The sequence below is a fragment of the Panthera onca genome, chromosome B3 (genome assembly GCF_046562875.1).
Source record: "Panthera onca isolate mPanOnc1 chromosome B3, mPanOnc1 haplotype 2, whole genome shotgun sequence".
Classification (NCBI taxonomy): domain Eukaryota; kingdom Metazoa; phylum Chordata; class Mammalia; order Carnivora; family Felidae; genus Panthera; species Panthera onca.
In genome coordinates this window covers 118,882,528-118,908,221 of record NC_138344.1, presented here as the reverse complement: position 1 = coordinate 118,908,221, position 25,694 = coordinate 118,882,528, and the positions used below count along the sequence as shown (strand labels likewise).

At 51.1% G+C, this 25,694-nt stretch overlaps 1 protein-coding gene across 4 annotated transcripts in view; it reads left to right on the top strand.

The window, feature by feature from the left end:
* Positions 1 to 25,694, top strand: part of LTBP2 (latent transforming growth factor beta binding protein 2) — a 106,265-nt gene that overhangs the window by 44,380 nt on the left and 36,191 nt on the right. For all 4 annotated transcript variants that reach the window (XM_078448029.2, XM_078448028.2, XM_078448030.2 and 1 more), the window contains 6 exons: positions 7,237 to 7,427; positions 9,404 to 9,574; positions 10,136 to 10,342; positions 11,158 to 11,435; positions 12,507 to 12,609; positions 24,189 to 24,263. In XM_078448029.2, coding sequence (XP_078304155.2) covers positions 7,237 to 7,427; positions 9,404 to 9,574; positions 10,136 to 10,342; positions 11,158 to 11,435; positions 12,507 to 12,609; positions 24,189 to 24,263 — 1,025 coding nt within the window. The remainder of the gene's footprint in view (positions 1 to 7,236; positions 7,428 to 9,403; positions 9,575 to 10,135; positions 10,343 to 11,157; positions 11,436 to 12,506; positions 12,610 to 24,188; positions 24,264 to 25,694) is intronic.

The following is a 25,694-nucleotide window of genomic DNA, read 5'->3' as shown; positions in this document are numbered from 1 at the left end:
AGGAGCTGCTGCTTTCTGTTTCGAAGGCATATGACTTCATCTCATGGATGTATCTTAGTTTGTTTAACCAATCTCCTACTGAAGGACACTTAAGTTGTTTCTATTCTTTGCAAATATTTTGCTATTACAAAATAGTGCTGCTATGAATAATCTTGTTCATCCATCACTTTGGACATTAACAAGTGTCTTAGGTCACATTCCTCTGGAGGTGGAGCTGGGACATGGATTCGGGTGTGTGTGATTTATTGGGGGATTGCCAAGGGAGGGAGGGAAGCAGAACGGGAAGGTGGAAAGAGCCAAGCAAGGACTGGTCCCAGAGAAAGGGAGCACAACGCCTGATGGAGAGTGGAGCTTGCAGAGGTGTCCCACCTTGAGGCAAGGGGCAGGGGTTTTGAACTTCCCATTGGTTGTGGGAGGGGCTTGTCAGGTGGTTGCATCCACCCAGGGCAAGGAAGAAGCCAGTAGAAGGTGCACCAGCTGCAAAGGGGACCTGGGAAGGGTGGCAGCAGCACCTTCCATGGCAGGTTTAATCTGCAGCATCGTCTTGGAGGTGGAGAGGCAGGAGCAAAGCACAGGTGCATTGCAGTGTGGATAGACTTGCCAAATCGCTTTCCATGAGGGCAATTTCGCTGGATCGATTTACATTCCCACCAGCAACATTTGAGAGTGCCGGTTTCGGCACAATCCCGCCACATTAGTCTATTATTAAACTTTTGAATTTTTGCTGATCTAATGGATTAAAAATACTACTTCAGAGTCATTTTCATTTGCACATCTCTTAGAATGAGCATACTGTCATGTGTTTAGCAAACATTTGTATTTTTTTTCCTGTGAACTATTCCTATTCCTTTGCTGATTTTTCTTTTAGGGCTATCGGTCTGTCTTTTCCATCTCTAGGAGCTCTCTATATATTATGGAGATGGGTCCTTTGTGATAGGAGTTGTACATATTTTTCCGTTTTGCCATTTGTCTTTTTACTTTAAGGGTTTTGGCCACACAGATGTTTTTATCATAGGGCTGTTTGGACAAGTAAGTGATACATTATGTAAAACACCTGGAATGATGCCTGCTACCCTGTAGGCACTGACTGGATATTATTTCCTTCCCGTCCCTCCCCTCCATTCTATGCTTAATCCAACCATGCTCATTATTTTCCCCTAAATATGGCCCATGCTTCCCCCCTCCATGGATTTTCTTGTTATTTTTCTTATCTGGAATGTCTTCCTCCTCCTATTGGACAGTGAAAATCCTACCCATCTCTTAAGCCCCAGCTCAAATGTCATGGTCTTTCCTTCTTTTTTTTTTTTTTAATTTTTTTAAACATTTATTTATTTTTGAGAGACAGAGTATGAGCAGGGGAGGGGCAGAGAGAGAGGGAGACACCAGAATTCGAAGCAGGCTCCAGGCTCCAAGCTGTCAGCACAGAGCCTGACGTGGGGCTCGAACTCACAAACCACGAGATCATGACCTGAGCCGAAGTCAGACGCTTAACCGACTGAGCCACCCAGGCGCCCCATCATGGTCTTTCTTAAATCTGAATTCCTGTACCTCTTTAGCCACTACAGTCCACCTTGGATCCTAGTTTTTTGCACGCATTTCCCTTGCTTTTCCTGAACCTCAGTTTCTTTACCTATAAAATGGAGCTGCTGTGGGAAATATTTATTTTTATTCCCAAATGATGCATGTTTACTGTAAAAAGTTTCAAATTTTTTACTGAAAAAAGTTCCAAAACTATAGAAACAGGGGCAGCCTCTGTTTGCAGACCCTTCCAGATCTTTCCTATCCCTGATTCAATATCTATAGGGGGAGAGAGAAGTTTTTCTGAAGACACAAACCTGGAAGCATACTATCCATATTATTCTGCAACCTACTCACATTCAATAAAATAACGTGGATGAGATGATGCATTTAAAGCACCTAGCTCAGTGCTCAATGTGATAGCTCTAACTACTCTGTGCACCTTCTAGTGATGTTTTTAAACTTTCTTTTAGCAGCAGAAGGCTTTTCAATCAAAATGGTATTTGGAACCCCAACTTCTAAATTAGATGGAGTGGAGGTCCTACAATGTTTGGTCCTTTGCGGAGTTGTATATATCCTAGTACTTTGCGTGCTGGCTGGGGTGCACTTGGATGGGGTGGAAGGTATGGAGGCCCTCATCCAGTTGTCTCCCCATTGCTCTTGAAAATCTCAGTGTAAGATATCTTTTAAGGATGGCAGGATATGGGCACACCACAGTTAACTGAGTGGCATCACGGGATGCACTGTCCAGGCAGTTTTCACTTGGGTCTGAAGATCCCAGCCGGCAAGGACAGGAAGTCTTCTCCCCCAAATGGGTCGAAAGAGCCCAAATGTCCTCAGACTAGAGCAGATCTTGGGCGATCATGTTGCCCAGTGGCTTCCCCTTGGCTTGGTGCTAGCCTGTCATGAATTTTTTATTGGTCCATGGAGAAACGAAAATAAAGTCAATATGGTAAGGTTTCTGTCAAGTTAAGCTTTAGTCAAATGTTTCTTTTGACATTGAAATGTCTTTTATTTCATGGAATTATGGCGGTAATAATTGGTAGGGGTGTGTGTGTGTGTGTGTGTGTGTGTGTGTGTGTGTGTGAATTTCTTACTTACCTAAATAAAAAATTGACAACTTTATGTTTTTCCTCTACATTTGTTTCAAAACTTTACTGATCCACAAGATCCTAAAGTCTAGAGACAGCTGTTTTGGTTCATTGTGGCTGCTTTGCCAGGACTTCCCTGGAACAATCCCAGAGAGATAGCAACTTCTATTCTTGTGCCAGGAGAGTTCGAGAACCGCTATCCTTTGATGAAATCGAAGCAGCTCTTCCAAAGCTGAGTGGACACGACCTCTCCCAAAGGGCTGTGGTCCAAGAAAGTCACCTTCTCAGTGAACCTCTAGCTTGCCTCTGTCACCACCACGCTTGCCCTTAAGGGGGCACTGCTTCTTTAGACCACTCTGGGCAGAACATGATACCACAGCCTTTTCTTGATGCCCCATAACCTGGGGCATACGAACAAGCTTTTGCTAACGGCTTGTGGTTCACTTAAAAGAAATGAGTACAAAGATAACACAAAGCCAGGCTACTGGGCTTACAGACTCCGCGGCTCACAGTCTGCACCCCACCCTAGATGCCTGTGGTCTTCGAAATGCTGATGGCACGAGTGACCAGCCAGAGACCAAGGGACCTGTACCCCTGTTCACATGGTGGACCTCAGTGCCCCCCTCCAAGGACTGAGCTGGGGCTTATGAAGGGAGATGGCAATTTCCTTATAGGGGTACTTTCGGTGGAGGAGATAGAAACTATCAAAGAACCAGGAGCTTCCTCCTTTATTCTGGGAGCCTCTCAGACTGGGCAGAACTTTTCATTTCTGTCATGTACCCTCACATCCCCATCACAGCAGTAGATGACGATGGATTGGGTTCAGGAGACTCTGGTTGTTAAAATTTGTGTGAACACGAGATTGGGCACTTGGCCCTTGACATATAAGGATGTGTGGTAGTAAAACAAAGTATTTGGGGAAGTCTTTTATTCTCCTTAGATAAATAAGAACTTTCAGGGGCTTGTCTAAAGTGTATCTAGCACTGGGGTGCCTGGGTGGCTCAGTTGGTTAAACAGCTGACTTCAGCTCAGGTCATGATCTCGCAGTTCATGAGTTGGAGCCCCATGTCTGTGCTGACAGCTCAGAGCCTGGAGCCTGCTTCAGATTCTGTGTCTCCCTCTCTCTGCCCCTCCCCTGCTCATGTTCTTCTCTCAAGAATAAATAAAAATGTTTAAAAATATAAAAATAAATAGATAGATAGATAAATAAATAAAGTGTATCTAGCACTTTTGTTGTTGTTGTTGTTCATGTGATTTTAAATTTGGGGCATATTTTTCAACTTGTGACCATTTGTTTATATTTGCAAAGCAATCCCATGGCCTCACTGTTTCTCTTAGTCCTCACTACAGCCCCTTGAGATGGTATCACTATTCCCATTTTGCTAATGAGGAATTTGAGGCTCAGAGGAGCTAAGTGACTTGCTCAAGACCATTCTTCTAGAAGAGGAAGAACTGACATCTGCCCGGCCTAACCCCGTTCTCTCTCCTCGGTACAGCCAGGTCCTGTCTACAACTAGGGAATGCATGACTTTCTTTGTGGACAGTGGTTTTTTCTTCTCTGCAACATTAACCTCTAGCCTTAGGATTTGGACTCAGGAATCTTGGGGCCATTACCACTGAGTTCCATTAGAGAAACAAGTGACAGCAGCGACAACAACGACAACAAACCACCAAGAAAGCATCCTTTGAGTTTCCACCTTGACCAGATTGGGGATCTCTTTGTTGGTCAAGTTCAAAACGGTGAAGAGCTGGGCAGAACATGAGCTACTCCCTTCATCTTTCTAAGGTGCTTTGTGATGATGGCACTGAGCTGAGCCGTGGCACCAGCCTGGTGCCACCAGGAGGAGACTCCCACCAACCCACCTGCTCGTTCTCTCTCTCTCAGGCATGCTCTGGGAAGCTATTGAAAGGATTGTGTTTTCTGCTGCAGCTGGTTGTGTTACTCTTCTCCTAGTAGTGAGGAGCAGGTGCCTGAGGCTTGGGCTCCCATTCTGGCCCATTACATCTCCCAGAACTTCTCAAGTGGCTAATAGGACCTCTCTCCCACTCCAGACCCCAAATCCGGGAAGCAGGGTGAGGCATGGTTCATGCCCGTCAGAGTAAGGATTTGTTGCTGGTGGCCCTGGAAGGAAGAGCTGCATTAAAGCCTAAGGGAGCCAAGCTTTGAGCAAAGGGGCCTGGGGAAGGGTCAAACATTTCCTGGGAAAGCACTGGGGTGCTGGCCTCTGGCATCTCTCCTGATTTGGCTTCTGCCAGGGAAGGATAAGAGGAAGTTTGCTCATGGCCTAAGCACCCAGGGTCAACAAAACTGGAGTAGGGGCAGCAGAGGGAGAGGGTCCCAGGACCTTGGGCAAGGAATCCCAAGTAGGGTTGGGACCTACTGGGGGAAGGAGCACCCTCCAGGCCTGAGCAGATGCTTCTAAGCTGAGCTTCCATTGTGGTCTGGGCTGGTCTATTGGGTGGCACAGGAGTCAGGATGCTCTAGGTTGGAATCCTGGGGCCCAATCCCAATTTACCTGTTGTATAATCTTGGACAAGGAATTGCTCCCTCAGCTTCAATGGCCCCAGTGTGATCCCACTCGCCACGGTCCAGACACCATCATATACAGGTTCATATATATTGTGAAGTGACGAAATATTTACAATGGAGGCTGCTTTGTAGAATGGCCTGATAATAAACATATGAGTAACACGTTCACATTTGTGAGACAAACAACTCAAACGGTTAAGATGTCAAAGGACAGGAGCAGAAAGTTTTCAAGGCGGTAAATAGATCCATGAAGAACATGTCAACTCAGAAGTAATAAAGGAGAGAAAAGCAACAATGAAGTACCATTTTATCCCTAATTGACCAAGCATGAGAAATTAATAATACATTAGGATGTCGAGGGTGCCCTCTGAGTGGTACATTAATACCTTTGATAGAACCTTCTCTGAAAGCAAGGCACCAGTGTGCACCTAGAGCCAGACATGTTTAGAACCTTTGAGAGGGTCATTCTAGTCCACAGAATTAATCCTAAAATAATAGTCCTTTTTAAATGTCTGTTATACATATTTTTCAAATATACAGAATAAAATAGTATAGTATAGCGAATCCATTGGGGCGCCTGGGTGGCTCGGTCGGTTAAGCGTCCGACTTCGGCTCAGGTCATGATCTCACGGTCCGTGAGTTCGAGCCCCACGTCGGGCTCTGTGCTGACAGCTCAGAGCCTGGAGCCTGCTTCCGATTCTGTGTCTCCCTCTCTCTCTGACCCTCCCCCATTCATGCTCTGTCTCTCTCTGCCTCAAAAATAAATAAACGTTAAAAAAAAAATTAAAAACAGTCAGGGCACCTGGGTGGCTCAGTAGGTTAAGCAACTGACTTCGGCTCAGGTCACGATCCCACAGTTTGTGATTTCAAGCCCCACATCGGGTGAGCATGAACCCCACTTCGGGCTCCATGCTGACAGTGTGGAGCCAGCATGGGATTCTCTCTTTCTCTCTCTCTCTCTCTCTCTCGCGCTCACTTGAGCCCTCTCTCCAAAAATAACTAACTAAATAAATAAATGTTTCATAAAAAAATTAAAAACAATCTATGTAACAGGCGAATGTCTGAATAAATTGTGATTTGTCTTCTGATAGACTATCATGTAGTAATTGAGACGCTAAAATATGAAAACTGACATTGTATCAAGTATGATCTAATGTTAAGTGAAAAAAATAATAACTCAAGGTGCACCTACAGGCGATGACAATAGGGTAAGAACATAGATTTGAGCAAAGGTTGAAAGGAAACATGCAGGGCGCCTGGGTGGCTCAGTCGGTTGAGCGTCCAACTTCAGCTCAGCTCACGATCTCACAGTTTGTGCGTTCAGGCCCTGTGTCGGGCTCTGTGCTGACAGCTTGGAGCCTGGGGCCTGCTTCAGATTTTGTGTCTCCCTCTCTCTCTGCCCCTCTCCAGCTTGCACTCTGTCTGTCTGTCTGTCTCTCTCTCTCTCTCTCTCAAAAATAAATAAAAACATTAGAAAGAAAGGGAATGTGCAAAGTATTTGAGGGGTGGGGGCAGGGGGATGATGAATTCGATTTTTTTTCTCCTTGAATATTGTTGTATTATTTGCACAATGAAAATAAATGAGAGGGATATTCTAGGCTCTGCCTCCCAAATCAATCTATGAATCAGCATTTGCTGGGCACGTAGTCCACAGGTAATTTGTGTTAAGGGTTGAATTATGAAGTGGCAGGGGGTAGGCACAGGACTCAGTTGGGGGGCAGAGCTTGACTGCTAAGAGTCTCAAAGACTCTCAGAATGTCAGAGCCACAGGAGACCAGTCTAACACCTGCGTTTTGTAGTCGAGGGCCCTGAGGCTCAGAGAGGCTCTGACTCACCCAGAACAGCCCAGCAAAAGCCTAGCTATCCCTCTTAGGGATAGGCACTCCCATGGAACAAACTGGCGGACCTTACCTCACTCCCCCTACCTCAGGGCACCTCCATATCCCTGAGTCACTGCACATGGATGGAGAGAAGGCAGCCAAACAGAGAGCACTCTTCTAGTGCAGAGGCAGCGGGGTGGGTGGCCCGAGCGGGGACAGAGAGCACAGGGATGCTGCTTCTAGGTGGTAAACCCCTGTACCATGATTATCTCCACAGGACCCTGAGTGGGCTCAGCCAGACGCAGCCCTCCCAGCAGCATGTGGGGTTGTCCCGGACGGTCCGGCTTTACCCAACCACCGCAGCCAGCGGTCAGCTCACCTCCAATGCCCTGCCCGCAGGGCCAGGCCTTGAGCGGAGGGATGGCACCCAGCAGGCGGCGTATCTGGACCACCCATCATCCCCCTGGGGTAAGGATGCCCTGTCTCAAGGTCCTGGAAGAGCAGAGCATCTAAATTGCTGACCTTCCCCTCCACTCTCACAGAGGAGCTGTGAGACAAGTTTCAACTTGTCACTCATCCTCTCAGCCAATCAACCAACAGTCGTCAAATGCCTGCTTTGTGCCAGGCTCCAAGGGTCCCAAACCAGCTGATCAGAGACTTTGCCCCTGTCACACGTCCTGCCTTTGCTTCCTTCATATCCAGCCATGAACCTCACCTCCCTGACCCTGTTCCTTCCACCTCATCCTTCCTGCAAAGCACAACCCTCCTGGACCAACCTGACCAGTTGCTTTCTTAGCACCCACAGCCGGGCCTCTGCTTTCTAGAGGAGACACCTGACCATCCCTGCAGGTTCATGCCTCTGCATATTCTGGTCATTGCCCAACAGTCCTTCCCCAGGTGCCTTCTCTCTCTCTCTCTCTCTCTCTCTCTCTCTCTCTCTCTCTCTCTCTCGTTCTGTCTCTCTCTCATCCCTCAGAGCAGCTACTCCAAGCTGCCCCCACTTCCCCGAGTGCCATCCTGTCAGCACATGGACCCCCTGCCACCCCTGGGAGAGCTCCTCACCTTCCTGCCCACCTGCCTCACCATGTGACCATGCACACCATGCCCTTACCTACACCTGTGCCTGAGCTGACCTCTTTTCTTTTTTTTTTCCCATTTTAAAAGTTGAGGTGCAATTCATATAAAATTAACCATTTTAAAGTGGACGCATCAGTGAGTTTTAGTGGATTCATAATTTTGCACAACCACCACCACTATCTAATTCCAGAACTCTGTCATCACTCCAAAAGGAAGCCACATGCCCATTACACCTCTTTCCCAAGCTCCGGGCCCCGCTAGTCTACTTTATCTCTACAGATTTGCTTATCTTGGACATGCCATAAACCGAGCCTGTCCGATATGTAGCCCTTTGTGACTTCGTGTAATGTTTTCGAGGTTTATCCCTGTCCGTATTCGTTCCTCTTTTTAGTCCGTGACCACCTTTCTTGCCATCTTGGAAAGGGGGGCGTCCACCTTCTTGATTCCTCTAGAACACTAGACCATCCCTTGCCTCCCCCCCCCCGCACCTCTCTCCTCCCTCTTCACTCTGTCTCCTCTCCCAGCCGCTTCCCATCAGCAAATATACTTGGTCAGCTCTCCATGCTCACACCCTTGCACGGGCACACACACACACACACACACCCCACTTCCCTTGGGCTTCCTCTCTATCTCTCCTCTCACGGGCTAGCTTCTTGAACACACGGTCTATGTAGACTTTTTAAACCTCCCTCCTCTACCCCTCTCCCTCTGGCTTCCCTCCCTGGGCTCCCCATGCTGAATGAACACCTCTCCTCTGTATTTGCACTGCCACCACCTGTGTTACAGAACCAGCTGGGACGGCCAAAGTGACCTCCCAACTGGTCACCCTGCCTCCCCTTCCACCTGCGCGCTCCAGCTGGGAGGACATTAGCTCCCCACACTGACTCTGCTCTGGCAAGTCTGAGCTCGGTCGTTTCTCTCTTCCTGCCGGCTCAAAGCCCAGCTGCAGCACTTGCTAGCTATGTGATTTGGGGCAACCCAACCTTCCCTGGGCCTCAGTTTCCATACCTGTAAAAGAGAAACGTTAGATTAGGAACAGTGCCAATGTTCAGTTATCTTAACCTACAGAAATGGCAATTTCTAGCGGATCAACCTAAAATAATACTCAGCCAAGAGGGATAAGAGCTAATTTGCCTAAAGCATGAGCTGAATGGTTGGCACTTTGGCGTCCCCCAATAGCTGTTGGACTGTGAGCTTCTCAAAGGTATTACCCTGCCCCCACTACGGGACCTTGCTTCCAGTAGGTACTTAGCAAATGCCCTTGGGATGGAGTCACCCTTGACCCCGTGGGCCTCTCTAAGCAGCCTCTGGAGGTCACAGCTGTGCCTCTCAGCCCTGCCCCCTGGACCCAAGCCCTCTCTCTGCAGGGCTGAACCTCACTGAGAAAATCAAGAAGATCAAGATCGTCTTCACTCCCACCATCTGCAAGCAGACTTGTGCCCGTGGGCACTGCTCCAACAGCTGTGAACGCGGCGACACCACCACCCTGTATAGCCAGGGTGGCCACGGGCATGACCCCAAGTCTGGCTTCCGAATCTGTGAGTCCCTTCCCCCTGAGATGGCTCCCAGGCCCTGGGAGGGGACAGGGTGGCCATAGCGACAGGCTTGCCTTGGGCAGGAGCCCAGGCCTCCTGCAGGAAGGAAGCCCACTGCTCTCCTCCTGTGGCTTCTGTGAGTTGTTCCCAGTCACACAGAGTGCCGAGTCCTCACCCAGCTCTGTCACAGCCAGGCTGTGCGACTCTAGGCAAGTCACATAACTTTCCTGGGTCCATGTTTCCTTCACAGAGAAGTTAAGGGAGTTCGTAGTGCCACTGCCCTCCTGTCCCCCAGGTTTCGGTGGAGGGGGGAGGGGTCCCACTGTGCAGTGGGGTCCAGGAAAGGCGTGAAAGGGCTCTTTAGAAAGGCAAGGGCTGGTTATCGTCTACCCTTCTTCATTCCCGGCCTCCTGGAAAGTCCCTGCATTTCAGGGTATGCCGGACTCCCCAAGCCACCCAGATTTGGGTTCCTGCTCCCCCTGCTTCCCTGTGATCACCCGCCAGCCGTATGGTGGGTGCTGCTGTGTTCTTCTACCAGCAGTCACCTTGAGGTCAATGTTACAGATTTCTGCCAGATCCCCTGCCTGAACGGAGGCCGCTGCATCGGCAGGGATGAGTGCTGGTGCCCCACCAACTCCACTGGGAAGTTCTGCCACCTGCCGGCCCCGAATCTGGACAGGGGGCCTCCCGAGAGGGGCTCCCGCCACAGGGCCCTGCTGGAAGGCCCCTTGAGGCAGTCCACCTTCACATTGCCTCTCTCCAACCAGCTGGGTGAGTGCGAGACTCGGGGTGCACTGGGTAAGGACACGGGGGTGCTGGTCCTGTGGTGGAGGGCAGGGAAACTGACTCTGGTCAAACCTCCCTCCTTCTCGGTTTGGCCTCCCTCCCCCGGGGCTCGGTTTCACTTGCTAAACTTCTCTTTGCCCTTCCTCTGAATTCATCAATATATATATATATATATATTTTTTGCCCTTGCCCCCTACTGGGTGCTATGGGTGTAAGAGTATAAGGGCAGGGGCCTGCCTTCAGGGAACAATAGAGGCGGGCTGGATAGGAGAGAGAATATCATCATAAAACATTTCATTTCCCCTGCCTTCCATTATCAGGTACCAGGTAAAGGGTAGCCAAAAATGCAGACTTCTATAGGAGGTCAGCAGATAGAGAGCCCCCTGACTGTGCTCAGGAAAGCCATTAAACAATGGAGAGCCTTTGACTAAGCAGAGAGGGTGGGAGGGGTTCCCCTGCAGAAGGGCCAGCCCGTGACCAAACGTGTGGAGGTGGGGCCCTGCAGGGTCAGTTGGGCTGGAATTCAGGGGTTGTATAGGATTGTGGGGGGAGCTAGAATCCAGAGAGGTACTTTGGTGGTTGATAATGAAGGTCCTTCATTGGAAGGTGCAGAGTGAAGGAGTTTGTGCCCTGTCCTGTCCTCGCTGGGGAGTGGTCCTGGGGTTTGAGCAGAGAGTGAAGAAACGGAAGGAGAATTTGGGGGAGACATACAGCCAGTGGCCTGCACGGCCCAGGGGTGGTGGGCCCTCTTCAGAAGGCGGGTCCCTGTTTTCCGGCTCTGACCCAGCCCCTGTGCCCAGCCTCCGTGAACCCCTCCTTGGTGAAGGTGCACATTCACCACCCGCCGGAGGCCTCTGTGCAGGTCCACCAGGTGGCACGGGTGCGGGGCGAGGCCCCGGAGGAGAACAGCGTGGAGACCAGACCCTCGCCCCGGCTCCCCGCCAGCCCCCGCCACAGCCACTGGGACAGCAACAGCATCCCCGCCCGGTCTGGAGAGGCCCCTCAGCCCCCGCCCCCAGCAGCACCCAGGCCTCCGGGACTGCTGGGCCGCTGTTATCTGAGCTCTGTGAACGGACAGGTGAGAATGCATCCCCTGCCTCAGCCCGGAGGGCTTCCAGAATAGCGACTGCCCCTCATTCTGCCCCTTCTCCTTCTCTGTCTCCTCTTCGTCCTGTAGAATGGATATGTGCGGTCTTCTATTCCCCGTACGGGAAAGCTCAGGGCATAAAATTGCCCGAGTGAGGAGAGGGCTCCTTACTACCTGGGCTCCACAGGATACTTGTCAGTGCCAGGCCTGCCGAAGAGGACCCAAAAGAGTCCCCCTCTGGAAGGACATCGGCATCCTCTGTTCCCAGTAAATCCTGGCCTCTCCTGGAGCTGAGCCTAGGACTCCTGGTGCATGAACAGTAGGGCTGTTAGGTCCAGACAAGAAAGAGTTTGGTATTCAGTTGAGATTGGGGCCACAGAGGTGGGGAATTAGAAAAGGCAGGTTAAACCCTAAAGCCTTGGGGGTAAAAGATGAGAGACACTTCATCTCCCCCTCCCGCCCCCCCCGGAGGCATCCGTAGTCAGTGATGGGAAATCAGGTGAGTTTTTCTGAGTCTAGGCATCTAAAACTATGGGGCAAGCCAGACCCAGGATGGTTTTTGTTGGGATTGCATTTTGGTGTTTCCAGAACCCCCTCCTGGGGTTAGGGAACTGGAGGCGGTAGGAAATAGCCAAGGGATAGAGACTCTGAGTCCCTAGATCCTCCTTGACCTCTCAACATGTAGTGTCCCTGAGCCTAGACCCTGTTCATGGGGAAGGCCTGCATGGTGGGTGACCCTATAGTTCCCTGGAGTTTGATGGAGGTCCCATCTTTTGGGACCCTCTGTGGGCTGGGGGCACGGAAGGGGGCAGTTTGCAGGCCTGCACAGAGCAGATCTTTTCTTTTCTGGGTGTGCCCTGCCCCCAAGTTTAGGGTTTGGTAGAATAGACTGCAGGTCTCTTTGTTTTCTGCCGGGACATCATCTGACTCTCTTCTCTCCTCCCTCGGGTGGAGGCATCCTGTAGCAGGAAATTGGGGTTGAGCTCCTGTCTGGGGTTTTCCTGGGACATTTCTGTGCACGGCAGGGAAGGGTTTGATGGGTGTCCACGGCCTCTTTTCCAGTGTGCCAACCCCTTGCTGGAGCTGACTGCCCAAGAGGATTGCTGTGGCAGTGTGGGAGCCTTCTGGGGGGTGACCTCGTGTGCCCCGTGCCCACCCAGACCAGGTGAGTGCTAGGTGCCAGGGTCTAGGGTGAAGCTTTCCCAAGGCCTGGCCTTCACTTCATCTCCCATCGGGGTCTCAGAGGCCAGGCAGGTAGAACAGGCTGGTAAACTGGGCAGGCTTTCCAGATCTGCTCTGAGGGTGCTTCTGGCTGGTGGCTGAGGCTCCCGACAGCACATGCGGCCTGGACTGCCTGCTCTATCTGATTGCCTGGGAGGGGTTCCTCCCTCTTGCTGGCTGTTCTTGCTCAGACTTTAAGGATCCTGTCCCATACTGGGCCCCCTTCTACCCCTCGGCCCCCTTCTACATACCTACCTGCCCACGTATCAGGGGCCCAGTGATCTTGACTTAGTGACTCAGCGTTTCCCTCATTCTTTCCTTGATGGGGCCTCCAGGACTCGTCTTCACCTCCTTGCTTCCTGTCTCTCCAACCCAGTCCGGGTTGAGTGTCTGTCCCAGAATGCCCTCTGCCTTGGGATATGGGACACCCAGTTCCCTGCCCTCTTTCGGATGGTGGGCAAACCTAACATGTATTCATTCGTTCGTTGATTTGTTCACTTATTCAGCAAATGCTCACCAGGTGCCTTGTGTGGGCCAAGCACAGAGGGTTTTGGAGTCAGCAAAAGGCCCATTCATGCTGCTCTCATAGACATCTACCTTACAACTGGGAGGTGGGTGATGAGGTGCCTGTGCCTGAGTATGGCTTCTGCCCGCTCAGCCCATCTTCTCCCTCCAGACCCCACTCCTGGGCCTGGGCCCAGGCCTGGCATGTATTTCTTTTGCCTGTCAACAATTGACTTGGTGAGTTGGCTCCGTAGGGGGTCTGGCCTGGAGCCTAAAGGTGGGAGGGACAGGGCTGTTCCTAACTTCAGACTTGGTTGTGGGGCAGTGACCGTATTTTCCAAATTAAAACTAAGTATGAGTGGTTTTGCAGTGCGATGGAACTTTTGGCAAAGCAGCAGAGGGTAGCATTCAGCTTCCGGGCTTGAGCGTGTAACTCATAGGTACCAGTCTCAGTTCTGCTGGCTGGCCTCTTCTCTGCGCCGTCTCCAATCTGCACGATGAAGACAGTGATAGCGCCAGTAGGGCTGCTCTGGAGCGTAGAGGATGCGTGTCCTTAGCATTAGGTCAATAAACAGTAGCTGTTGTTATAATTGCTAAAAAGTATGCCTCTAAAAAGGGAAAAGAGAATGGACACACGACACTGGCTCATGGTTGGGGGGCGGGGGGCGGGAGGTGGGCAGGGGCAAGGCCTTGACCTGCTCAGCATCTCCCCCTGCAGCTCACAGATCATTTCACCCCTTTTCTTCTCCACCCCCTGCCCAACCCATTTCTGTTCCTTCTAGTTAGGCCCACCCTTGAGACTCCCGTATCTCGCATTCCGTTCAGTCAACAGATATTGACATTAACGAAGCACCCATCTGAAGCGTCCCTAGTGTGCAGGCCCTGGAAAGACAGTGGAGAATGAGGCAGAAGCAGTGCCTCCTTTCTCCAAGCTTACAGTCTGAGGTGTGGGGGGTATATACAGGTAGCGCTAACTAGACACATGTCAAGTGCTGTGGGAACACAGACGGCAGAACCGGGACCACTGATAGGTCCTATGGCACCTCTGTACAAATTAGAGGAAGGTTCTACTTCCATTTGTTCCAAACGGTCTTTACAAATACAAATCTAGGATGCCAGCGATTCTCGTAGATGTGGTGCTTTTGTGCAGTGCACAACCTGCACATCTGTTCCCTGTGCAGTAGAAGATCCTACCTCAAACTTATGGATCCGGCAAAGCTTCTTGTAGGAGGTGACATCCAGGATGAGAGCTGAAGAATTATTAGAGTAGACCAATAAGATGGGAAAGAGCTTAACAAACAACCCAAGGGAATTGCAGAGGCAGGTGAGACCAAGAGAGTGAGCGACATTTCCTAGAGCACAGCACACCCAAGTCTGTGCCCTCACCTCCTCCCTGGCCCGGTTAATGCCTCCCACCCCCTTCCCCCACTGTGTTCAGCACATCTCAGCAAGCTGGGCACCAGGGTGCAAACCCTAGAGTGTGAAGCATTCCAGCACACCAAGCAAGAAATAACAAAGACCAGGGAACGCAAACATTTAAAACACATTAAAGTGCAGCTGGGCATCGTATAGAGACAGGCTAAGACTGAGGAGCCTTGTGTGTGTTGACAGGGTGCCAGACTGAGCCTGGGGCTGCGGGTGGGGGATAGATGTTTCTCTAAGTAGGCATGACTAGCAGGCTACAGTGCAAGAGACAGCGGAAGAAAAGTTACGCTGCTGGGGTGGGTTTGGGAATGGTTGGCAAGACAGGCAGGACCTTGGTGTTCGAGAACATTCCCAGGCCCGGGGGCTTTGCCCCTCTGAGCCTCTACTTGTCTTCTGGTGAAATAAGGCTGTGTCCCTCGGGGAAGAGCTTTGTCATCCCGTTCATCTAGCAGGATCAGGGGGTGAGGGGAGTAATAAAGCCAACAGCCAGGGAGCTATGTGAGTTCATGGCTTCCTCTAAGTCCTTTTGGCTTCTGAGGTTCCATGCTGGACGGTCAAAGTCTCCTGCAGAATGATGCTATTTCTGAGGAGGAAAAGAATTGCCTTGAAGTCTCATTTACATGACACAGACAAATCCCTTCTCTTCCGCAAAAATTCCTCTTTCTCCGGGAGATGGCTTGGCTCGGGGAGCCTACGATCCCCTCCCTTCTCCCTCCACTCTGAGTGGCAGATACAGCTGACCTTCCAGGACCCAACCCCAGCCACGTCTTCCTAACCGTTGGGAGTTTTTCGAAGATTCTGCAGTTCCCCTGCTGGGTCCAAAGAGCACACAGCTCTCAAAAGCCACTTTGATTGAGGCCACATTTTTGAGTTTCTGTCTGAGAAAGACAGACATCTGGGTCGACTGGAAAGTTGGCCGCTGTCCCATCTGGCTTGGCATTGGCTGTGTCAACCCCAAGGCCCCTTTGCTGGGGCAGGCGTGGCTGGCACTCTGAGCTCCAGCTGTTTGCCGTGAGATGATCCGTCCATCCGCCTGGCATGGGATGAGTTCACCTCAAAACCTGGGCCCCTCCCTGTACCTCCAGGGACTGCTGATTCTCTTGCTCTGCCCCTCAAGGAGTTCTGCATCTTTCCATCTTAAAAACAATAATAGCCACTGGATGCTGAACTTTTACCCTATGCATGTCTCTTCACTTGCCTGACCTCACCAAATTGTTGCAACCACCTTCGAGCTAAGAGTCTTTATCCCACTTGACAAATGAAGCTCAGAGAGGGCTGAGGAACTTGTCCAAGGTCATGCAGCTAGGACAGGGGAGCAAGGCTTCACACCACAGAGTGATTCTCAGCTGACCAAGGTCTCCCTAATCATTCTGGGGAGGGTTAGGCCTGCCCAAAGACAGCAACACTCAGGACGTTTGACTAGGAGTTCACAGCCAAGAGGGGGCTGCCCAGGATTGTGTTTCATGAGTTATTTGTGCCCAAAGGACATCCCTCAAGAAGACTGGGATAGAATAGACAGGCAGGGCAGCTACCTGAAGCTCAGGCCTAAGGGTTCACGGAGATGCGTTAAAAGAATTGTCCCAGAGGGAAGCTGGTGGGATTGTTACCTGTGGTTCTTGGAGGGCTAAAGCCAATGTGAGGATGTTTCTGGTGAGCAGAGCTCAATTCGAAGCACAAGCAACAGCTTATTAAAAACTGCAGCTCATTGGGCATGCCAGGGTGGCTCCGTCGGTTGATTTTGGTTGAGGCCATGATCCCGGGGTTGTGGGATCAAGCCCCGTGTCAGGCTCCACGCTGAGGGTGGAACCTGCTTGGGAGTTTCTCTCTTTCCCTCTGCCCCTCCGCCCAGCTTGTGTCCTCTCTCTCTCTCTCTCTCTCTCAAAAACAAAAACCCCAAAACCAAACCCCAAAACCGCAGTTTATCAAAACCCAACGATATAATGGGGTGTGCCCAGAAGAACTGAGCTCTCTGCCACAGAGAGTTTGGCTGCTAAGAACAGGTTCGTGGAAGGAGTTGGGAAAGGAAATTTATTTTTGAGGGAATGGAGGTTTACTATTTATGTCTGCAAATGTATTTGAAACCCTTAGTAGAAAGAAAGCTTTGGTTTGCCTGGGTTTTACCAGGGCCCTTGCCCGTGGGGACTGCTTCAGGTGAGGCCAACCCCCGGAGAGGGTGGGTATGTGAGGGGACACAGGCAATTGGCAGGATTTGGGGCAGAGAGCACCAGAGGGCGAGTCACTGCAGCAACCTCGTTATCATCACCATCATCGTTAGCAACCGTTTCTTTGGAGCACTTAGCAAGTGCCAGGCCCCGATGTTAAGTACTTCCTCATTCCTCTGCATCCTGACCCTGTCTCTGGGCGTTGGGTGTGACTGTCTTCATTTTCCAGAAGGGGAAATTGTGTGCCCGTGACTCGGGACCCCTGCCTCTAACCAGCCCGTAATCTTCCTCTCGTGTGGCCTCGTGTGCACTTGGCTTAGAGAATTTGTTCAACCAGAGGACCCCGGCTTAGGGAACAGCTGTGCTGGGGTGGGGCTCCTGTTCTCTGGGACTCCGGGTGAGACGCCCAGTCTCCTGCCCTAAAGAAATGGGATTTTTCAGAATTCCAGTTGTTGGGCTGACGAAAAAGCAGTGTCTCTCTGGCTCGGGGATGTTCTGAAAGCTTCTTCCAAGGGACTCGAGGCCTCCTGGGAGTTGTGCCTCAGCTCAAGTTAGCGCCCTCCTTACCCCAGAGCGGTGTCACCGACACGTGGCATCTCTGGCCTGGAGAGGTCCAGGGAGGGCTGCGGTGGGGTTGGCTGGAGTGGCGCCTGTCTGAGCCAAGGGTCTGACCAGACCCCTCTCTACCTCATTGCTTGCGGTAACCAAGATACCCGCTTTGGGTCTAGTGCTGCCCCAAGGAAGCGGTCAGAGCCCATCTTTGGGTGCGATTTCCACAATCCTTGAGGGGATCCATTAGGACCTCACCAAGCAGAAAATCTGGAATAATGAACATTATAATAATCACCAGTGTGTGACAAGTATCATGCTCGGGGTTTTGCACAACAGCATTCACAATAGCCCCAAGGAAGGAATTGTCTTCCACATTTTACCGATAACAAACTCAGAGAGGTTGAGTCACTTGCCCAAGTGTCTCCAGCCAATGAGGGGCAGCAGCCAGCTTGCTGTCCTTGAAACTGTGTTATGGAAGGAAGGAAGGGAGGAAGGGAGGGAGGGAGAGAGCATAGAGGGAGGGAGGGAGGGAGGGAGGGAGGGAAGGAAAGGAAAGGAAGAGAGAGGAACTAAGTGTTGGGGAGCATCTGCAGGGACTTTGCTAGGCACAGTGCTAGCTTCAATGACACTGATTGTTTCAGTACAGTTGACCTTCACAAGCCATGACACGGAGTTTCTGTCCCCACCTGTGCAGATGAAAAAATTAAGACCGAAACAGGTTAAGAGATGTGTGCCCGGTCACACAGCTAGTCAGAGTAGAGCCAGGGATTCAGTGTGGGTCTGGCTGCCCCGGGACCCACACTCCTTTCACTGCTCTGGGGGAGCAGAAGTTTCTTTCCAGCTTACCCACCTGAGGTTTGCAAATGGAGTATTCAGCACCGATGCGCTCACATGCCCCAGTGCATCGAGCTTAGCCTCATCCAGGGTGTGTGTGTGTGTGTGTGTATGTGTGTTTGTGTCCGTCTGTTCTCTGGCAGAAGCGTGTGTGGCCGGGCACCCTCCACAACTCCCTGCTGTGGTCATCTGTCATCACGGGCTGAGATCAGCGTGGCTTGTAAACAGCTCCGTGGCCAGACATATGTCTCCACCAACTCCTCCCTGAGCTCTGTCATAGAGTCAGGGCCAAAACTGTCTCCAGCAATTAGTCGGTCCTGGTTGAGACCTCCTGGGGAGTCCCAGCAGCCAAGGGAGAGAGCCAGCGGGGCAGCGGCAGACTGCCACCAGGGACCCCTCTGCTTCCTTCCCCGGTGTGTGAGCCAGCTCAGGTGCGGTAGTGAGTAAACAGGGTTGGGGTCAGGGGCCCAGAGATGGCAGGTTCTGGCCCCCAAGGCCCGGATTTCCTTAGGCAGGAGGGGTACACACCTCCACTCTTCAGGCTTCGTGGGCATTTTGTGATGCTCAGACTCCTTGGAGTTCAGGTTGATCCCGGCTGACCCCTCAGCAGCCACTTGGGCTTTCTCAGGCCTAAGAAGCCCAACCGCAAGGTCACCGGCAGCCGCTCTCCACATATCTCTGCGAAGCACCTGTGGGAAGCGTAGCTGAGCCTCTCGATTTCCAGACCTACCTCTCTCTGCTTTCCGACCCGCTGTCTTCCCCTCGTGTTGGCCAAGGGGCCATGAGGGGTAGTGCGGGTTCTTACCCATTGCCTTTACTGATTCTGCATGGCACTTCGGTTGTAGACCTTGTGGGGCATTTACCCAACATCTGAGTAGTTCTTCTGACCTCCATCTGGGTACCGCTGCCTTCGTTTTTCCCAGTCGCTCTCCTGGTCCCTTGTTTCAAGAAAAAGGGAAGAGAGGTTCCCAAGAAGGGTGATATATTTCCTGATGGGCACACATCTCCCTGTAGCCTGCAGACCCTAGGATTCCTGACCTAGATAATTCCTGAGGCTTGTCATGAGTTCATGCATTTATTTATTTGGAGGCAGTAGAGAGGAATGGTTCAGAATTTATCCTCTGGAGGCAGACGGCCTGCGTTCATAATCCCAGCGCCATCCACCAGCTGGGAGACCTGGGGCCTGTTTCCTGACCTCTCTGGACCTCAGTTTGCTCATCCATAAAATGGGGACAATATCAGTAAGTCCCCTCAAGGGCTGTTATGAGGATCAAATAAGTTAATACATGTAAGGACTTTATAACAAAGCCTGGCCCATCGTAAGTGCCATTTTAGCGTTTGCTATTATTAGTCATCCCATTTTGACTGAGTGCCTCTAGTGTTCCGCGTGCTGTGCTTGGCTCTAGAGACATGGCAACAATAAGACAGGGTCCCTGAACTCAAGGAGCTTACACTTCAGCGGGAGAGATGGGCAAGCAAACAGGCATTCGCAACAAAGCATTTTAAGTGTCAAGAAAAAGGAAGGCCTGAGTGTGTTGAGAGCACTTGGGAGGCAACCTAGGGTGGGTGGCAGGGGTGGTGGTGCCTGCCCTCCCCCCTCACCATGAATCACAGCTCACTGGCTGCCAAGATCACTCCTGGAGCTGCAGGTGGGTGCTGGGCTCCACCTGAGCCAAGGTTCTCCCTTCCACATGGCTGTCTAAACTTCAGCCTTCTAGGGGCACCTGGATGGCTCAGTCGGTTAAGCATCCAACTCTTGGTTTCAGCTCAGGCCGTGATCTCACAGGTCGTGAGATTGAGCCCCACATCGGGCTCTGCGCTGACAACCCGGAACCTGCTTGGGATTCTTTCTTTCTTTCTTTCTTTCTTTCTTTCTTTCTTTCTTTCTTTCTTTCTTTCTTTCATCATCTATCTCAAAATAAGTAAATAAAAAAAATAAACTTCAGCCTTCTATCCCCCCCCACTAGATTGAAACTGACTTTTCTAGATTGGATGCTGCACTTGCTCTTACAGAAGCTCGTAGGTGGCCTCTGTGAGGTGTGGAGACAGGTCTCGGGGCCCTCTTTGGGATCAGGTCGGGGTTGCTGGCAAAATGGGAGTTTCACCAGGGACAGCGGCTTTGAAATGCATTCCTCCCCAGAAGCCTGCCTTCACAGATGCTTATCCATCCAACAGTTTCTCTTTCCTCCTCCTCCTCCTCCTCCTCCTCCTCCTCCTCCTCCTCTTCCTTCTTCTTCTTCTTCTTTAACATGCATTTATTTTTGAGAGGGAAAGAGATGGAGCGTGAGCAGGGGAGGGGCAGGGAGAGGGGGAGACACAGAATCCGAAGCAGGCTCCAGGCTCTGAGCTGTCAGCACAGAGCCTGATTCAGGGCTTGAACTGACAAACTGCCAGATCCATGACCTAAAGTTGGATGCTTAACCTAACCGACTGAGCCGTCCAGGCGCCCCCAACAGTTTCTCTTAAGGCCAGCAAGAGGGCAGAGCCCTCTGGAAAAGAAATCACTTTATAAGAAAAGCACATGAATCTGGACGAATGAATGAACACAGCTCTTCTCAGTTGCCACCTTCCCCAGGTTCTCGCGGTGCCCTGAAGGTGCCCGCCGTTGTTCCACCCTGGTTCCTGGCTTTAATCCCAGCTCGGACCACTCATCTCCCACTCGCTGAGGAAGCGGGGTCCTTCTGCCTCACGATTCCCCCCTGACATCTCGGTGCCACCCTGGCCTCCTGGCCCCTCTCTCCCGCCTGCTTTCAGCAGAGCGGCACGTGAGGGATGTGGCCTTCGCAGCCAGAGGCTTGGGTTCAACCGCTACTCGGCCCCCTCTGAGCTACGCTTTCCTAATCTGTAAAACGGGGATAATGCTCCCTGCCTTGCAGGTCATTGTGTGGGAAACAGGATTCTATGTACCAGTGGCCTTGCAGCTCCAAAGCCCCATCCAGATGTTCTGGCATCGACCTTGCATTATTCTTTCCCACCTTCTGCTCCTCATAATGGTTGCAGGCTGCATCTAATCAGCTTGCTTTCTGAGTTTCTCCAAACAACTTCCCCTTTCCCTTTCCTCCTCCCTGTCCTCAGCCGATGCCACCGGGCCCCCTGCCAGGGGCGCTAACGTTTCCCAACCTCACTCCCATCCCTCTGTCTCAATAGCAGCGTGTTCAGAATCCTCATTTATCTCCACTGGGCCGCAGCCCAGTCCCCACCGTGGAACGACCTGTCAACCCTGAGCAAGACTGTCGTCCACAGCGGGAAAAGATTTTACAAATTCCACTGACGATTTTTTTGAATGTGAAAAAAAAAATGAAGCTTTACTAATTTATATCCTTGCTTGGTCTGTATGGCAGACTGTGGGACGTCGTGTTTGGCCTGTGGAGTGTCCTCAGGGAAGAGAAGTTTCCAGAAAAACATGGCACCTCCTCTTGTTTGTGTCTGGCCTATCACAACACGTAACCCACAACAGTGCTGGGTTTATGGGGTCTTTCAATTATGTTGTCAGGTTTTAACGAAAACAACCCTCGCCACGGGGAGAAGTGACTCTAAAAAAAATTCCTGCAAAGAAACAGGATTCAAAATAATACTAATAGCGTAATCGCCAAGTAATGATTTTTTTTTTTAATTCAATGCTGCCGCTTCTCCTCTGACATGTAATCAACCATGTTCCAAAGTAAAAATGATCAGGACCTCTCAGACATGACCCAAAATGGACCCCAGAGTCCAAATGATCAAGAAGGCTGTATGAAATAATATATCGTTAATAACAGACTTTGCCATGGGGGCGCCTGAGTGGCTCCATTGGTTAAGAGTCCGACTCTTGATTGTGGCTCAGGTCATGATCTCACAGTCGTGAGATGGAGTCCCTCATGGGGCTCCTTGCTGGGCGTGGAGTCTGCTTGGGATTCTCTCTCTCTCTCTCTCTCTCTCTCTCTCTCTCTCTCTCTCTCCCCCCCCCACCCCCCGCTCGCACTTGAAAGAAAGAAGGAAGGAAAGGAGGGAGGGAGGAAGAAAACAGAATGTGCTGGGAAACAGCAGCTAATGATAGAGTAAAAGCCATCTGGATTAGAAACACATTTAAAAACTCCGAGATGCTCAAACTTTGCTGTATAATTGGATGGAAGTATAGGTACCTCTAACGTGTCTCTCGGTATTTGCGAGAATCTATTTCCACAATAAAACACATGAAGAATTATCTTAGTGCAAGCAACTAAAGAAAGGATCAACCGGGGCGCCTGGGTGGCGCAGTCGGTTAAGCGTCCGACTTCAGCCAGGTCACGATCTCGCGGTCCGTGAGTTCGAGCCCCGCGTCAGGCTCTGGGCCGATGGCTCGGAGCCTGGAGCCTGTTTCCGATTCTGTGTCTCCCTCTCTCTCTGCCCCTCCCCCGTTCATGCTCTGTCTCTCTCGGTCCCAAAAATAAAAAAAAAAAAAAAAGAGTAATGTAAAAAAAAAGAAAGGATCAACCCCCAGGCATATATTCCCAAACGTTAAGTGACTTCTTGAATAAAAGTAAGCTTTTCCACCAACTCCGTAAGGGTCGTTGCTGATGCCCTGACTGGAATAAAAAGGAATCCAGGTGAAGTCATAGAGGTGGAGAGCACTCTATGGAAAATTCCCTCACCGCAGCACTCACAGACAAGCTATTGCCCTGAGGAAGTGAAAGTCAGAAGGAGACAAATTGCTAGAGGAAGTCATCATGCGGTTCACTCTATGAAACAAGACCTTTAAAATCGAATGGCATCTTTATGGAACGTGATGTCAAAACATCACGAAAATCCCTGGACCCCTTGAGAATTGCGGGCTATGTCTTGGCAAAGAAATGGTCAGACTTATAGATGAGCTATTCTTTTGGAAAAAAAAAAATGGGTGTTTCACATCTGCTGCCTTTTTCTATGATGACAGATGGCTTTCAGTAATATGCTACCTGCTAGAGCTTTTCAAGAAAAACCAACCAACCAGACAAACCCCAAAAAAAGCCAAACCCTTCCAAGTATTCCTCTGGAGGCTGACACGCCAGTCCATCCCCCCAAAGGAATAGAAATGTCTTCCCTGTTTTTAAATAGGTTTCTCTTTTTCAAAGCACTTTTTTCTCTTTAACGTACAGGAGAACGTTGTGCGATCAGGTAGGGCAGGTGTCAGCACCAGAATTCTGAGACTTATTTCCTTGTTGGTCAGTCTAGAGTCCGACATCTGCCCGGTTTTGTCTGCTTTCCGCTTCAGGCAAGGGCTGCTGGTCAGGAGACTTGTACCACAGAGAGAACCTTTTGCAAATGGATGTTTGGAAACAGTTCCATCGTTACGGGATTTGTTGCTAGAAGCCAACTCCATTTGCACACTTAAAAAACTGGAAAACTGGAATTTTCTAATGTACCTTACATCTGTTAGGAACCACTAGCTGACCTCAGGGGAGATGGAAAGCTACCAGCCAACTTTCAACACCAGCATCACACAGTTGGTGAATGTGAGTGAAAAATGAATAGCGTGGTTTCATGAGTGCAATCAAGGATGGCCTTCTTCCATCTTGAGCTGAGATACCTTGTCGGCTATGGCAGCATTAACACCAAGTTATCAAATAAACAGAACTTAGAATTAGACTGTGAATTGTTGTGTCTAGAGGTTTAAAAACTAATAAAATAACCATCGTTACGTAAGATGTAACCTATTAGGAGAAGCGGGGTGATGGACACGTAGGACTTCTCTGTGACTGTTTTTTGTAACTTCCTGTAAATCTATAATGACTTGAAACCCCCCCCCCAAAAAAAATTAGATACATAAACAAAGGAAGCTTGTTTAATCACATTATAGTGTATAACATTGATATATACAAGAATATAGTCACTGAGGGTCATTTCTAGTAAGAGCAAGTTGGGCCAAGGGTAACCTGGTGAGAGCCAGGGAAGGGATTGCAGCCAAGATGTCATCACAGCTACCCACAGTGGTGACTTGGGGGGACAGAGCCTCACAGCTGTGGAGTGGGTTGTACCCCACTTTTCAGCGTGGGTGACAGAGGAACCCAAGGGCCTTCCATTGAGGCCCATCTATATCTTCACTCCTTAGCCTCACCGGTGGTTGAAAATGGCCAGCTGGAGTGTCCCCAAGGGTACAAGAGACTGAATCTCACTCACTGCCAAGGTAAGGATGACCGGGGCCAGGGCTGGGCTTGGGGAGGGGAAATGATGAAGGTCTGATGATGCCGGGGCACTACCCCCATCCCCAGACAGAAGGAATGGTGTCGCTGAGTGGTCGTCTCTGGGTACCGCTAAGCCCCAGCTTGGGAATGCTATGGGGGCTGCTGGTTCCAGGAGCCTAAGGAAGTCGGGGAGATAATGATAGAGCAAGCCTAGAAAGGATCTGGGAGCTGAGCCTGTCCCTCCTCCCATCTCCACCTGCCCCCACTGGACCTGGGCCAGGTGGGTCTCTAGAGCTGTGGATCTGTGTGTGAAGGTACTGCCCTGGTCCCTACATGTTTACTCAGGAGATTGATCCTGGGCCAATCTCCCTGGATTGGGAGGACTTTTGACTCCAGGATCAAGTCAGCCTGAGTTGATGGGGACCTCTCTGGACTTTCCCCAGCACCGCACCTTCAGCTACTCATACCTGCCTCCCACAGCTAGGAGGGGGAAGAAAGAGGGAACAGGGGGCCATAAAGTCTAGCCCATGATCCTTGCTGGCCTGCTGACAGGCTCTCTAAGGCCACCAAGGCCTGGAGCACTCTGTATTACAGAGCCCCCAGAGGGGCAAGGCCCAGAAGCACCTTAGGACAGATGGGTGGGAGGTGGGTCTCAGCTATGGCTTTGTCACTACAGGGAGTTCCAGTGGAGATGGGGAGTGGGACCAGGATGACTGAGGGTCCAGAAGCCTTCACTGTGGGGCAGCTGTTACCACTGCACCGCTAAGGCTCTGAGCAGGGAGCTGCTGTTGGCTATGGGCCTGGCGGTAGGAGAGGTGAGCAGGGCCTTCCAGCTGGGAGGCTCCTGAGGCTGACAGAGGTCAGTGGGGAGCTGAGGCAGCCTCCCCTTTGGGGAACTAGACACACTGCTGTCTGTATGACTTGCTTTGAATGAAGCTGGGTTAGAGACAGGGGATTGACCCAGATGGCTTCCTAGGTACCTCCCCCTGGAGGCGTCTTCAGGAGAGAGGGATCTGAGGGAGTCCAGGGCCGGGGTGGGGGGGGTGGGGTGTCTGCTGTGGGGTGCCAGGCCCAAAGGGGATTTCTGGACCATGGATAAAGTGCTTGGACCAGGCAAAAGGGCAGGCCTCTGACCCAGCCCAAGATCAGACTCCCCTGGGGGCAATGGGGACTAGTACACTAGACAGTGGGTGTGGAGAGAAATCTTTAGTTTTGCCCTTGGAGGGTACAGTAGGGCCATTCATATCTCAACTGTCCCCAGTGGCCTCTCCTCCTGGCTGGTTTCCCAGTGCACAGGATTAAAGTTATTCCCAGGATTTCAAATGAGCTCTCAGCCCTCCCTCCACGGAGCCTCAGGAATATAGGAAGCCAGGGGGCCCTCCCCCAGGAGACCCTGCCCCTTAAAACTCCCCCTTCCCATGTCTGTGGGCTTG